The sequence below is a fragment of the Bombina bombina genome, chromosome 7 (genome assembly GCF_027579735.1).
Source record: "Bombina bombina isolate aBomBom1 chromosome 7, aBomBom1.pri, whole genome shotgun sequence".
Classification (NCBI taxonomy): domain Eukaryota; kingdom Metazoa; phylum Chordata; class Amphibia; order Anura; family Bombinatoridae; genus Bombina; species Bombina bombina.
The window spans coordinates 452,678,529-452,693,912 of NC_069505.1; the positions used below are offsets into that span (position 1 = coordinate 452,678,529).

At 43.7% G+C, this 15,384-nt stretch overlaps 2 protein-coding genes across 3 annotated transcripts in view; one reads left to right on the forward strand and one right to left on the reverse strand.

Annotated features, from left to right (window-relative positions):
• LOC128666694 (oocyte zinc finger protein XlCOF7.1-like) overlaps positions 1 to 1,065 on the reverse strand; it is an 81,707-nt gene extending 80,642 nt beyond the window's left edge. The window contains exon 1 of the mRNA XM_053721432.1: positions 947 to 1,065. Within this exon, the coding sequence (XP_053577407.1) occupies positions 947 to 1,024 (78 nt within the window). The 5' untranslated portion in view covers positions 1,025 to 1,065. The remainder of the gene's footprint in view (positions 1 to 946) is intronic.
• Positions 1,066 to 6,543: 5,478 nt separating this feature from the next.
• Positions 6,544 to 15,384, forward strand: part of LOC128666691 (gastrula zinc finger protein XlCGF57.1) — a 207,797-nt gene continuing 198,956 nt past the window's right edge. For both annotated transcript variants that reach the window (XM_053721426.1, XM_053721427.1), the window contains exon 1: positions 6,544 to 6,650. The gene's annotated coding sequence lies outside the window, so the exon portion shown is untranslated. The remainder of the gene's footprint in view (positions 6,651 to 15,384) is intronic.

Consider the following 15,384-nt stretch of genomic DNA (forward strand, 5'->3'; position numbering starts at 1 on the left):
TTTGCAGAGGCTTAGATACAAGGTAATTACAGAGGTAAAAAGTGTATTAATATAACTATTGTTTATGCAAAACTGGGGAATTGGTAAATAAAGGGATTATCTATCTTTTTAAAAAATAAAATTTTTGGTGTTTACTATCCCTTTAAGTTTAGAGAAGTGACACTATCAGCATCAGAATGAAATACGTATAATAACCAGTAAGTTATCTCGACTACTGTGAGACTCGGTCATACAAGGCCCTTGCACGCGCGCACACAAGTGTGTCTTTCCCTGACTGTCTGTGTGCCTGTCTATTCTACCTCAGCTTACTAGCGTATGAAAAAGAAACATCTGTATTTAGGTAAGAGAATACGTTTATATTATTAAGTATATACAACATGTTTTATTATTAATGCAAACGTATATTGTGTGTAACTGCGTATTTTAATTTTACATACAACACAGCGAACATTTAGAGGTGAAAAAGTGGGAGAGTTGGAATTCTCTTAAAACCACTAGCTCTTGGGTATATTTTTTAACCCCTGCTTGTTGGGTATTGATTTGTTTATTTTAATTGCGGCTAAGAAACAGCACAGTAAATAGGACCAGTGTCACATGACATTACCCAGCAGCACAGTAAATAGGACCAGTGTCACATGACAATACCAAGCAGCACAGTAAATAGGACCAGTGTCACATGACATTACCCAGCAGCACAGTAAATAGGACCAGTGTCACATGACATTACCCAGCAGCACAGTAAATAGGACCAGTGTCACATGACAATACCAAGCAGCACAGTAAATAGGACCAGTGTCACATGACATTACCAAGCAGCACAGTAAATAGGACCAGTGTCACATGACATTACCCAGCAGCACAGTAAATAGGACCAGTGTCACATGACATTACCCAGCAGCACAGTAAATAGGACCAGTGTCACATGACATTACCCAGCAGCACTCACCTCTCCTGTCAGCAGGCAAATGATACCCAGGGTCTGACTCAGGAACTGCTCTGCCATCTGCTTCCTGTATTTGTTCATCTTGTTTATCGTCAATGACTGAGTCAGATGCTATAAATGTGACACCTGCAAGAAGAAAGGAAGACGCTATAAATGTGACACCTGCAAGAGGAAAGGAAGACGCTATAAATGTGACACCTGCAAGAGGAAAGGAAGACGCTATAAATGTGACACCTGCAAGAGGAAAGGAAGACGCTATAAATGTGTCACCTGCAAGAGGAAAGGAAGACGCTATAAATGTGTCACCTGCAAGAGGAAAGGAAGACGTTATAAATGTGACACCTGCAAGAGGAAAGGAAGACGCTATAAATGTGACACCTGCAAGAAGAAAGGAAGACGCTATAAATGTGACACCTGCAAGAGGAAAGGAAGACGCTATAAATGTGACACCTGCAAGAGGAAAGGAAGACGCTATAAATGTGTCACCTGCAAGAGGAAAGGAAGACGCTATAAATGTGACACGTGCAAGAGGAAAGGAAGACGCTATAAATGTGACACGTGCAAGAGGAAAGGAAGACGCTATAAATGTGACACCTGCAAGAGGAAAGGAAGACGCTATAAATGTGACACCTGCAAGAAGAAAGGAAGACGCTATAAATGTGACACCTGCAAGAGGAAAGGAAGACGCTATAAATGTGACACCTGCAAGAGGAAAGGAAGACGCTATAAATGTGTCACCTGCAAGAGGAAAGGAAGACGCTATAAATGTGACACCTGCAAGAGGAAAGGAAGACGCTATAAATGTGACACGTGCAAGAGGAAAGGAAGACGCTATAAATGTGACACCTGCAAGAGGAAAGGAAGACGCTATAAATGTGACACCTGCAAGAGGAAAGGAAGACGCTATAAATGTGACACGTGCAAAAAGAAATGAAGATGCTATAAATGTGAGACCTGCAAGAGGTAAGGAAGACGCTATAAATGTGACACCTGCAAGAGGTAAGGAAGACGCTATAAATGTGACACCTGCAAGAGGAAAGGAAGACGCTATAAATGTGACACCTGCAAGAGGAAAGGAAGACGCTATAAATGTGTCACCTGCAAGAGGAAAGGAAGACGCTATAAATGTGACACGTGCAAGAGGAAAGGAAGACGCTATAAATGTGACACGTGCAAGAGGAAAGGAAGACGCTATAAATGTGACACCTGCAAGAGGAAAGGAAGACGCTATAAATGTGACACCTGCAAGAGGAAAGGAAGACGCTATAAATGTGACACGTGCAAAAAGAAATGAAGATGCTATAAATGTGAGACCTGCAAGAGGTAAGGAAGACGCTATAAATGTGACACCTGCAAGAGGTAAGGAAGACGCTATAAATGTGACACCTGCAAGAGGAAAGGAAGACGCTATAAATGTGACACCTGCAAGAGGAAAGGAAGATGCTATAAATGTGACACCTGCAAGAAGAAAGGAAGACGCTATAAATGTGACACGTGCAAGAGGAAAGGAAGACGCTATAAATGTGACACCTGCAAGAGGAAAGGAAGATGCTATAAATGTGACACCTGCAAGAGGAAAGGAAGACGCTATAAATGTGACACGTGCAAGAGGAAAGGAAGACGCTATAAATGTGACACCTGCAAGAGGAAAGGAAGATGCTATAAATGTGTCACCTGCAAGAGGAAAGGAAGATGCTATAAATGTGACACCTGCAAGAGGAAAGGAAGACGCTATAAATGTGTCACCTGCAAGAGGAAAGGAAGACGCTATAAATGTGACACCTGCAAGAGGAAAGGAAGACGCTATAAATGTGACACCTGCAAGAGGAAAGGAAGATGCTATAAATGTGACACCTGCAAGAAGAAAGGAAGATGCTATAAATGTGACACCTGCAAGACGCTATAAATGTGACACCTGCAAGAGGTAAGGAAGACGCTATAAATGTGACACCTGCAAGAGGAAAGGAAGACGCTATAAATGTGACACCTGCAAGAGGAAAGGAAGACGCTATAAATGTGTCACCTGCAAGAAGAAAGGAAGGAAGACGCTATAAATGTGACACCTGCAAGAAGAAAGGAAGGAAGACGCTATAAATGTGTCACCTGCAAGAGGAAAGGAAGACGCTATAAATGTGTCACCTGCAAGAGGAAAGGAAGACGCTATAAATGTGTCACCTGCAAGAGGAAAGGAAGACGCTATAAATGTGTCACCTGCAAGAGGAAAGGAAGACGCTATAAATGTGACACCTGCAAGAGGAAAGGAAGACGCTATAAATGTGACACCTGCAAGAGGAAAGGAAGACGCTATAAATGTGTCACCTGCAAGAGGAAAGGAAGACGCTATAAATGTGTCACCTGCAAGAGGAAAGGAAGACGCTATAAATGTGTCACCTGCAAGAGGAAAGGAAGACGCTATAAATGTGACACCTGCAAGAGGAAAGGAAGACGCTATAAATGTGTCACCTGCAAGAGGAAAGGAAGACGTTATAAATGTGACACCTGCAAGAGGAAAGGAAGACGCTATAAATGTGACACCTGCAAGAAGAAAGGAAGACGCTATAAATGTGTCACCTGCAAGAGGAAAGGAAGATGTTATAAATGTGACACCTGCAAGAGGAAAGGAAGATGCTATAAATGTGACACCTGCAAGAGAAAAGGAAGACGCTATAAATGTGACACCTGCAAGAAGAAAGGAAGACGCTATAAATGTGACACGTGCAAAAAGAAAGGAAGACGCTATAAATGTGACACCTGCAAGAGGAAAGGAAGATGCTATAAATGTGACACCTGCAAGAAGAAAGGAAGACGCTATAAATGTGACACGTGCAAAAAGAATGGAAGACGCTATAAATGTGTCACCTGCAGGGAAGATAGCAAAAATGAGAGATGGGAAAGGATTGAGCTTTTCCTGTATTTATATTATGGTAAAGATCTGATTCTGTGATATTAAACACATATGTAGAGCAGATAGTACATGAAGTGACAAAATTCAACAATATAATGTGTCACATGTAGGAACTGTTAACTGCAGCACTGCTCCACGTCAGGCTGTACTCTTCAAACAGTGCTGTGCTCTGGCTGCACTTTGTAAGTGTTGTAAGCGTACAGGCAGAGTAAAGCACTGTTTGAAGAGAGCCTGATGTGGAGCAGTGCTGCATTTTCTGCGATGATATCTAAGATCACAGCATGTTCTGCCTTGAGGCCAGTGAAGTAACTTTCCCAGTTCATATGGCCCCATCTTAAATGCAAATTGTAAATAACCCCCCTCCTTACCCTCTATACTCCCTCTCAGCCCCCTTCTCTATCTCCTTCACAAATACCCCTCTCCCACTCTCCTCAGCCCACCTCTTCACTCTATTAGCCCCCTCCTCTCTCTCTATGCCTGCTCACACACAACCTCCTCCTCAACCTCTCCCTCACACAGCCCCCTATCATCCTCTCAGCTCTTCTCTCCTACACAGCCCCCTCTCCATCCTCTCAGCCCCCTCTCCCTCAGCCCAATGTCCCTCACACAGCCCCTGCTTATCCTCTCACCCCTCTCTCCCTCACACAGTCCCTGCTTACTCTCAGTCTCCTCTACCTCACACAGCCCCTGCTTACTCAGTCTCCTCTACCTCACACAGCCCCTGCTTACCCTCTCAGTCCCCTCTCCCTCACACAGTCCCTGCTTACTCTCAGTCTCCTCTCCATCACACAGCCCCTGCTTACCCTCTCAGTCACCTCTCCCTCACACAGTCCCTGCTTACTCTCAGTCCCCTCTCCCTCACACAGCCCCTGCTTACCCTCTCAGTCCCATCTCCCTCACACAGCCCCTGCTTACCCTCTCAGTCCCATCTCCCTCACACAGCCCCTGCTTACCCTCTCACTCCTCTCTCCCTCACATAGCCCCTGCTTACCCTCTCAGTCCCCTCTCCCTCACACAGTCCCTGCTTACCCTGTCAGTCTCCTCTTCCTCACACAGCCCCTGCTTACCCTCTCAGTCCCATCTACCTCACACAGCCCCCTCTCCCTCACACAGTCCCCTCTCCCTTACACAGCCCCTGCTTACTCTCTCAGTCCCATCTCCCTCACACAGCCCCTGCTTACCCTTTCAGTCCCATCTCCCTCACACAGCCCCTGCTTAATCTCTCACTCCCATCTCCATCACACAGTCCCTGCTTACCCTCTCAGTCCCATCTCCCTCACAGAGTCCCATCTCCCTCACACAGCCCCCTCTCCCTCACACAGCCCCTGCTTACCCTCTCAGTCCCATCTCCCTCACACAGTCCCCTCTCCCTCACACAGCCCCTGCTTACTCTCTCAGTCCCATCTCCCTCACACAGCCCCTGCTTACTCTCTCAGTCCCATCTCCCTCACACAGCCCCTGCTTATCCTCTCAGTCCCATCTCCCTCACACAGCCCCTGCTTATCCTCTCAGTCTCATCTCCCTCACACAGCCCCTGCTTACCCTCTCAGTCTCATCTCCCTCACACAGCCCCTGCTTACCCTCTCAGTCACATCTCTTACACAGCCCCTGCTTACCCTCAGTCCCATCTCCCTCACACAGCCCCCTCTCCCTCACACAGCCCCTGCTTACCCTCTCAGTCCCATCTCCCTCACACAACCCCTGCTTATCCTCTCAGTCCCATCTCCCTCACTCAGCCCCTGCTTACCCTCTCAGTCCCATCTCCCTCACTCAGCCCCTGCTTACCCTCTCAGTCCCATCTCCCTCACTCAGCCCCTGCTTACCCTCTCAGTCCCATCTCCCTCACTCAGCCCCTGCTTACCCTCTCAGTCCCATCTCCCTCACTCAGCCCCTGCTTACCCTCTCAGTCCCATCTCTTACACAGCCCCTGCTTACCCTCTCAGTCCCATCTCTTACACAGCCCCTGCTTACCCTCTCAGTCCCATCTCCCTCACACAGTCCCATCTCCCTCACACAGCCCCTGCTTACCCTCTATGTCCCATCTCCCTCACACAGCCCCCTCTCCATCACACAGCCCCTGCTTACTCTCGCAGTCCCATCTCCCTCACACAGCCCCCTCTCCCTCACACAGCCCCCTCTCCCTCACACAGCCCCTGCTTACTCTCGCAGTCCCATCTCCCTCACACAGCCCCTGCTTACCCTCTAAGTCCCATCTCCCTCACACAGCCCCTGCTTACCCTCTAAGTCCCATCTCCCTCACACAGCCCCTGCTTACCCTCTAAGTCCCATCTCCCTCACACAGCCCCTGCTTACCCTCTAAGTCCCATCTCCCTCACACAGCCCCATCTCCCTCACAAAGCCCCTGCTTACCCTCTCAGTCCCATCTCCCCCACACAGCCCCCTCTCCCTCACACAGCCCCTGCTTACCCTCTCAGTCCCATCTCCCTCACACAGCCCCTGCTTACCCTCTCAGTCCCATCTCCCTCACACAGTCCCATCTCCCTCACAACCCACTCTCCTTCATTGGCCCCTCTCCCTCACTGCCCGTGCTTACCCTCTCAGTCCCCCTCCTCCCAGTACCTATGCCGTTGCCTCCTGTATCACACACAGCCGCTAACTCACATCTCTCACCTGGAAGCAGCTGGATCCAGTCACGCTAATGGACCAGTGACGTCACAACAGTCACGTGGGTTCTCTGCTAGCTAGATGGGATGTAGCTGCTACGCGAGATTTCCAGTAACATGAAGTGGGTCAGAGAGTGACAAACAAAGGCCGCCGCTGCCTGGGACCACAAAGCCCAGTGTAAGTGTATTAGCTGCTGCTATAGACAGGTTCTAGGGATTGTTTGTGTCAGTGATACGGGGTATTAATAGTGTGAGTATATAGGAACCTCTGTATTGTGATATCCCCCTGTGTAAAGCACTGAACAGGGGGCTCTGTGTGCGAGACAGAGGGAACCTCTACATAATATTATATATCTGTATATAATGTACTGGGGAGGGGCTGTGTGTGTGAGACAGAGGGAACCTCTCTATAATATTATATATCTGTATATAAGGTACTGGGGAGGGGCTGTGCGTGTGAGACAGAGGGAACCTCTCTATAATATTATATATCTGTGTATAAGGTACTGGGGAGGGGCTGTGTGTGTGTGAAACAGAGAGAACCTCTCTATAATATTAAATATCTGTATATAAGGCAATGTGAGGGGCTGTGTGTATGTGTGTGTGTGTGAGACAGAGGGAACCTCTCTATAATATTATATATCTGTATATAAGGTACTGGGGAGGGGGCTGTGTGTGTGAGACAGAGAGAACCTCTCTATAATATTATATATCTGTATATAAGGCACTGTGAGGGGCTGTGTGTGTGTGTGAGACAGAGGGAACCTCTCTATAATATTATATATCTGTATATAAGGTACTGGGGAGGGGCTGTGTGTGTGAGACAGAGGGAACCTCTCTATAATATTATATATCTGTATATAAGGTACTGGGGAGGGGCTGTGTGTGTAAGACAGAGAGAACCTCTCTATAATATTATATATCTGTATATAAGGTACTGGGGAGGGGCTGTGTGTGTGAGACAGAGGGACCCTCTCTATAATATTATATATCTGTATATAAAGTAGTGGGGAGGAGCTATGTGTGTGTGAGACAGAGGGAACCTCTCTATAATATTATATATCTGTATATAAGGTATTGGGGAGGGGCTGTGCGTGTGAGACAGAGAGAAGCTCTCTATAATATTATATATCTGTTTATAAGGTACTGGGGATGGGCTGTGTGTGTGATACAGAGGGAATCTCTCTATAATATTATATATCTGTATATATGGTACTGGGGAGGGGCTGTGTGTGTGAGACAGAGGGAACCTCTATATAATATTATATATCTGTATATAAGGCACTGGGGAGGGGCTGTGTGTTTGTGAGGGACAGAGGGAACCTCTATATAATATTATATATCTGTATATAAGGTACTGGTGAGGGACTGTGTATGTGTGTGACAGAGGGAACCTCTCTATAATATTATATATCTGTATATAAGGTACTGGTGAGGGGCTGTGTATGTGTGAGACAGATGGAACCTCTCTATAATAGTATATATCTGTATATAATGTACTTGGGAGGGGCTGGTTGTGTGAGACAGAGGGTACCTCTCTATAATAGTATATATCTGTATATAAGGTACTGGGGAGGGGCTGTGTGTGTGAGAAACAGAGGGAACCTCTCTATAATATTATATATCTGTATATAAGGTACTGGGGAGGGGCTGTGTGTGTTTGACAGAGGGAAGCTCTCTATAATATTATATATCTGTATATAAGGTACTGGGGAGGGGCTGTGTGTGTGAGACAGAGGGAACCTTTCTATAATATTATATATCTGTATATAAGGTACTGGGGAGGGGCTGTGTGTTTGTGAGGGACAGAGGGAACCTCTATATAATATTATATATCTGTATATAAGGTACTGGTGAGGGACTGTGTATGTGTGTGACAGAGGGAACCTCTCTATAATATTATATATCTGTATATAATGTACTGGGGAGGGGCTGTGTGTGAGACAGAGGGAACCTCTCTATAATATTATATATCTGTATATAAGGTACTGGTGAGGGGCTGTGTATGTGTGAGACAGAGGGAACCTCTCTATAATAGTATATATCTATATATAATGTACTTGGGAGGGGCTGTGTATGTGTGAGACAGAGGGAACCTCTCTATAATAGTATATATCTATATATAATGTACTTGGGAGGGGCTGGTTGTGTGAGACAGAGGGTACCTCTCTATAATAGTATATATCTGTATATAAGGTACTGGTGATGGGCTGTGTGTGTGAGACACAGGGAACTTCTCTAATATTATATATCTGTATATAAGGTACTGGGGAGGGGCTGTGTGTGTGAGACAGAGGGAACCTCTCTATAATATTATATATCTGTATATAAGGTACTGGTGATGGGCTGTGTGTGTGAGACAGAGGGAACCTATCTATAATATTATATATCTGTATATAAGGTACTGGTGATGGGCTGTGTGTGTGAGACAGAGGGAACCTCTCTATAATATTATATATCTGTATATAATATATCTGTGTATAAGGCACTGGGGAGGGGCTGTGTCCTGTGTGTGTGAGAGACAGAGGGAACGTCTCTATAATATTATATGTATATAAGGTACTGGGGAATGGCTGTGTGTGTGAGACAGAGGGAACCTCTCTATAATATTATATATCTGTATATAAGGTACTGGGGAGGGGCTGTGTGTGTGAGACAGAGGGAACCTTTCTATAATATTATATATCTGTATATAAGGTACTGGGGAGGGGCTGCATGTGTGTGAAACAGATTAGACCTCTCTATAATATTATATATCTCTATATAAGGTACTGGGGAGGTGGCTGTGTGTGTGAGACAGAGGGAACCTCTCTTTAATATTATATATCTGTATATAAGGTACTGGGGAGGGGCGGTGTGTATGTGAGACAGAGGGAACCTATCTATAATCACCCCCCATCACCCTGAGACAGGGTGATGGGGGAAACCAGACGTGGACTCCTTGCCCAGTGTGCTTAGAGGAATGTGGCTGCACCTCACTGACAAGGCCCATAGGAGGCCGAAACGATCGTCTGGGGTTGTTATGTTCCTTGTTCAGAGGAGAATTGCCTGGTATTTCGGGGCTGGACTGACCTTACTTGGCGGGATCAGACTGATATACTTCAGGAAAGTTTTCTTCTGTGAAAAGCACACTGGTCTAAAAGAGGCTGCTTCCGGGTGGTAAATCGCCATAGAACAAGCCACTGAGCTGTTGTTCGTTCCTGGTAGAGCGCTTCTCTCTTCGTATGCAAATTATAATACTATATATCTGTATATAAGGTACTGGGGATGGGCTGTGAGTGTGAGACAGAGGGAACCTCTCTATAATAATATATATCTGTATATAAGGTACTGGGGAGGGGCTGGATGTGTCCATAAACTTCAAAGAACTCCAGCCACCAGCTTCATTAAAAGACCTTTATTCTTTCATTCTGGGTCCCAATAACACATACGTTTCAAGCCTGCACTAGGCTCTTAGTCATGTACGGATACTGAAGAGACCATGCCCCACTAAAAGAAGGTACAGGTGTGCTGTTTCCACTACTTGAATTTACTGAGGGGCTGGATGTGTGACAAAGGAAACATCTCTATAATATTATATATCTGTATATAAGGTACTGGGGAGGGGCTGTGTGTGTGAGAGACAGAGGGAACCTCTCTATAATATTATATATCTGTATATAAGGTACTGGTGATGGGCTGTGTGTGTGAGACAGAGGGAACCTCTCTAATATTATATATCTGTATATAAGGTACTGGGGAGGGGCTGTGTGTGAGACAGAGGGAACCTCTCTTTAATAGTATATATCTGTATATAAGGTACTGGGAAGGAGCTGGTTGTGTGAGACAGAGGGAACCTCTCTATAATAGTATATATCTGTATATAAGGTACTGGGGAGGGGCTGGTTGTGTGAGACAGAGGGAACCTATCTATAATATTATATATCTGTATATAAGGTACTGGTGATGGGCTGTGTGTGTGAGACAGAGGGAACCTCTCTATAATATTATATATCTGTATATAAGGTACTGGGGAGGGGCTGTGTGTGAGACAGAGGGAACCTCTCTATAATATTATATATCTGTATATAAGGCACTGGGGAGGGGCTGTGTGTGTGAGAGACAGAGGGAACGTCTCTATAATATTATATATATATATATGTATATAAGGTACTGGGGAATGGCTGTGTGTGTGAGACAGAGGGAACCTCTCTATAATATTATATATCTGTATATAAGGTACTGGGGAGGGGCTGTGTGTATGTGAGACAGAGGGAACCTCTCTATAATATCATATATCTGTATATAAGGTACTGGGGAGGGCTGTGAGTGTGAGACAGAGGGACCCTCTCTATAATAATATATATCTGTATATAAGGTACTGGGGAGGGGCTGGATGTGTGACAGAGGAAACCTCTCTATAATATTATATATCTGTATATAAGGTACTGGGGAGGGGCTGGATGTGTGACAGAGGGAACCTTTCTATAATATACTTTTTTTCACTTTTTGCGATAAAAATTTTTTTGTGAAACATTTTCTGCAGGTCATTTTTAAATGAAATAACATTGTAAATTTGTCAGTTACACTAAAGCACCAGATCAATTGCAATGAGAATAAAGCAATATTTAAGGTTTTATAATCAATCTAGTGCAGTAGTTGATAATTGCATTGCAAATTAGCTGCAGACAACGAAAGTAATTGTAAAATTTCTATTGAATTAATTTGTTTCCTTTTCTCTTAGTCTAACATAGAAATGTAGTGATAAAAATGGTGCATTGCTCATACGAACATCTTACAGTCAGAGAAAGACAGCTCTGCAGACTGTGAAAAGCTAGGGAACGAGCTTGCAAAAATCTGAGAGCCAAACAATCAATGCACTGCTGCTTTGCAGCACTGCTGCTTTGCAGCACTACTGCATATTTTATTATTATTATTCTTTATTTATAAAGCGCCAACAGATTCCGCAGCGCTGTCCATGGGTAACAAAGATAAAAGGACAGTACAATATGAGACACCAGACAAAATTCAACAAATACAGGGGGAATTGGGAGACCTGTTCCCGTGGGAACTTACTGACTGTTGTCTTCAAACAGCACTTTGCTCTGGATGCACTGTATTAAGGAAAACTTATACAATGCAGCCAGATAACAGCTTGGTTTAAAAAGAACAGTCTAATGTGGAGCAGCGCTGAAAAGTTAAAGTGCTAACAGTTCCTGGTCTTTCTGCAGACATGCTGCATTTTCTGCGATGACATCTCAGATCACTCTGGCCTAGATTTAGAGTTTGGCGGTAGCCATCAAAACCAGCATTAGAGGCTCCTAACGCTGGTTTTAGGCTACCGCCGGTATTTGGAGTCAGTCAGGAAAGGGTCTAACGCTCACTTTGCAGCCGCGACTTTTCCATACCGCAGATCCCCTTACGTCAATTGCGTATCCTATCTTTTCAATGGGATCTTTCTAACTCTGGTATTTAGAGTCGTGGCTGAAGTGAGCGTTAGAAATCTAACGACAAAACTCCAGCCGCAGAAAAAAAACAGGAGTTAAGAGCTTTCTGGGCTAACGCCGGTTTATAAAGCTCTTAACTACTGTGCTCTAAAGTACACTAACACCCATAAACTACCTATGTACTCCCACATCGCCGCCACTCTATTAAAATTTTTTAACCCCTAATCTGCCGACCGCCACCTACGTTATACTTATGTACCCCTAATCTGCTGCCCCTAACACCGCCGACCCCTATATTATATTTATTAACCCCTAACCTGCCCCCCACAACGTCGCCGCCAGCTACCTACAATAATTAACCCCTAATCTGCCGACCGCAAAGCGCCGCCAGCTACATTATAGCTATGTACCCCTAATCTGCTGCCCCTAACACCGCCGACCCCTATATTATATTTATTAACCCCTAATCTGCCCCCCTCAACGTCGCCTCCATCTGCCTACACTTATTAACCCCTAATCTGCCGAGTGGATCTCACCGCTACTATAATAAAGTTATTAACCCCTAATCCGCCTCACTTCTGCCTCAATAACCCTATAATAAATAGTATTAACCCCTAATCTGCCCTCCCTAACATCGCTGACACCTAACTTCAAGTATTAACCCCTAATCTGCCGATCGGAGCTCACCGCTACTCTAATAAATTTTTTTTTTTTTTTTTTAATAATTTTTATTGAGGTTCTTTTCCAAACAAACAATTAGTAATTGTCAATACATATTAAAAAGAGGAATAAATTGTTACAGAGTAGGCTGCCAAAAAAAAAAAAAAGATTGTATAAGTACATAATACAGTTAAATGACAAATTACTCGTGAAATACATGCAATAAACGCTGTTCAAACAGTACACCCACTATAAGATATAAGCGGCCACTTTTGGACCGCAAAGATGCTGTAACATAATATAAAGCAGGTGAGCATTGATGTGACAGGGCCACTCATGGACCCCTAATGGAGAACCTCTTTTATTTTTAGAACTATAGTTAGGATATATTGTAGTAAGGATTATAAAGAATTTACAAATGGGTAAGATGAAAGCAAGCTACCTATATATATGGAAATAATAATATAACCTGCGGGGAGCTCATGATATGGGTAAGAGCCAACTTAAGTCATTGCCTGAATGTAGGGTCTTCTTGAACCGAAAGGGGTGTGCCCAGTCAAAATTATTATAGTTAGAGATATTTAAAGGTTACCCTGTGGAAGCTGATAAAAGTGGGTGGGAAACATATTCCTCGGATTGACCTATTATCCAATCTCACCGAAGGACCCCTGATACAATATAAAGGTTAAAATAGAAGAAGAGTCCCCTGATTATGTTCTAATGCTCCATAAAATACATTCGTCATTGTATGTGTACAAACACTGAACAAAAAAGAAGCCATAAACCCACTCAGTACCCTCTAGGTATGAATAGTCACGTTGTGCTATCTCGGCCGCAGACAGCACAAAGCAAAAAAGAGAAAGGGGTTAAGGGGTAGGCTTGCAAAAATAGCATTGGCATACAACTTGATCATAGTACATGTAGACACAGTAGGGAATATGTTGTTATAATTAATACTGCATACCTTATTAAAACAATTAAACAAGGTTATATAGAAACTTTCATCTATGGCTAAGGTATATGAATGAAACCAGTGGAAGTCTGTAGAGAGCCACCTGATCATGACTTAACACATTAAAGACATATTGAGCTTAACAAATTCTAAACAGGCAACCTACATTAACATATATTGATTGGCATTAGGGGCAGTGGCTATTATAAAGAAAGTCAACAGTATAAACTTCTAAGTCCCCATATTATAATATGTTATGGCCGCCAGGAGCCAGTATGTTCGGATGTCCCCTTAGCCTTCAAGTGAGGGGGATAATGCTTGGGGATGCATTACTGTGTGGTCTTACCCCACTCCGGTTCTACAAAAAAGTTCTCTGGGCGTCTGCGGCGTAAAGAGTAGGAGAGACATCTCTTTGTAGATGAAGAACCAGTAGGTGTCATGGATGCTGTGCTGTGGCAGACAGAGTAGGTCTGGGCTCATCGCGGTCTCCCTGAGACCAGAAGGTTTGACACACAAATCACAAAGGTCAGCACCGGCAGCAGCAGAGACCCACACGGACCAAAGCGATGCAGCAACTCCACAGGCAGTAGGTAAAACTTGAGCTCTGAGGTGTGGGGTACCTCTCTCAGATGTCCCAAATAAGGAGGCATTCAGCTTGGGGTAGGTATAAATTTCCCTGGCGGTGTCGGCAATCCTAAGGGTTCCGTCATCCTCTCAGCCGTGTTCTCTATAAGTGTAGCCCCCACATTTAGAGTCTCGCTATCTGTGACCATGTCGCTCTCCTCGAGCGGAGTATTAGGCGGTTGGTGTCGTGATCTCCCAGTGGAACTATCGCTGGTACATGGTAATGGGACGGATGCATCCCGTGGGCTGGGGAAGCCAAAAGCAGCCTGCAAAGACTCTCCTAGTGCGGCATGTTGAGCCGCCAGCAGCTCCTGAATCCCTTGTAAAATACACACTTCCATCCCCACAGGTTACTAAATCGCCTGTAGCTTGCGTCTTAGTTGAATACTATAGATTGAGGCACATCAAGTGCTGCATAACGACATGGCCAAAGGCGCCCTGCCGGGGGGTAAAATATAGGCCAGGATCTTACAATGGCTCCAAGCGCTGATGCCCGCAGCTATTTTTACAGAACTATGTTCATTAGATGCAGAGTTCAATTTGTGAGGCAGTTCCAATAAAACATTAGACGGATCAATGAGCTAAGAAGTGAATTTCTGCATTTTTCAAGGAAAGGCTGTAGCAGCATGCAGCTTTGCGACCAAACATGGCCGCTGCCCGGAAGTTCCCCCCTAATAAATTTTTTAACCCCTAAAGCTAATTCTAACCCTAACCCTAACACCCCCCTAAGTTAAATATAATTTTATTCTAACTAAATAAATTAACTCTTATTAAATAAATTATTCCTATTTAAATCTAAATACTTACCTGTAAAATAAACCCTAATATAGCTACAATATAAATGATAATTATATTATAGCTATTTTAGGATTAATATTTATTTTACAGGCAACTTTGTATTTATTTTAACCAGGTACAATAGGTATTAAATAGTTAAGAACTATTTAATAGCTAAAATAGTTAAAATAATTACAAAATTACCTGTAAAATAAATCCTAACCTAAGTTACAATTAAACCTAACACTACACTATCAATAAATTAATTAAATACAATATCTACAATTATCTACAATTAAACCTAACACTACACTATCAATAAATTATTTAAATACAATATCTACAATTATCTACAATTAAACCTAACACTACACTATCAATAAATTAATTAAATACAATACCTACAAATAACTACAATTAAATAAACTAACTAAAGTACAAAAAATAAAAAAGAACTAAGTTACAAAAAATAA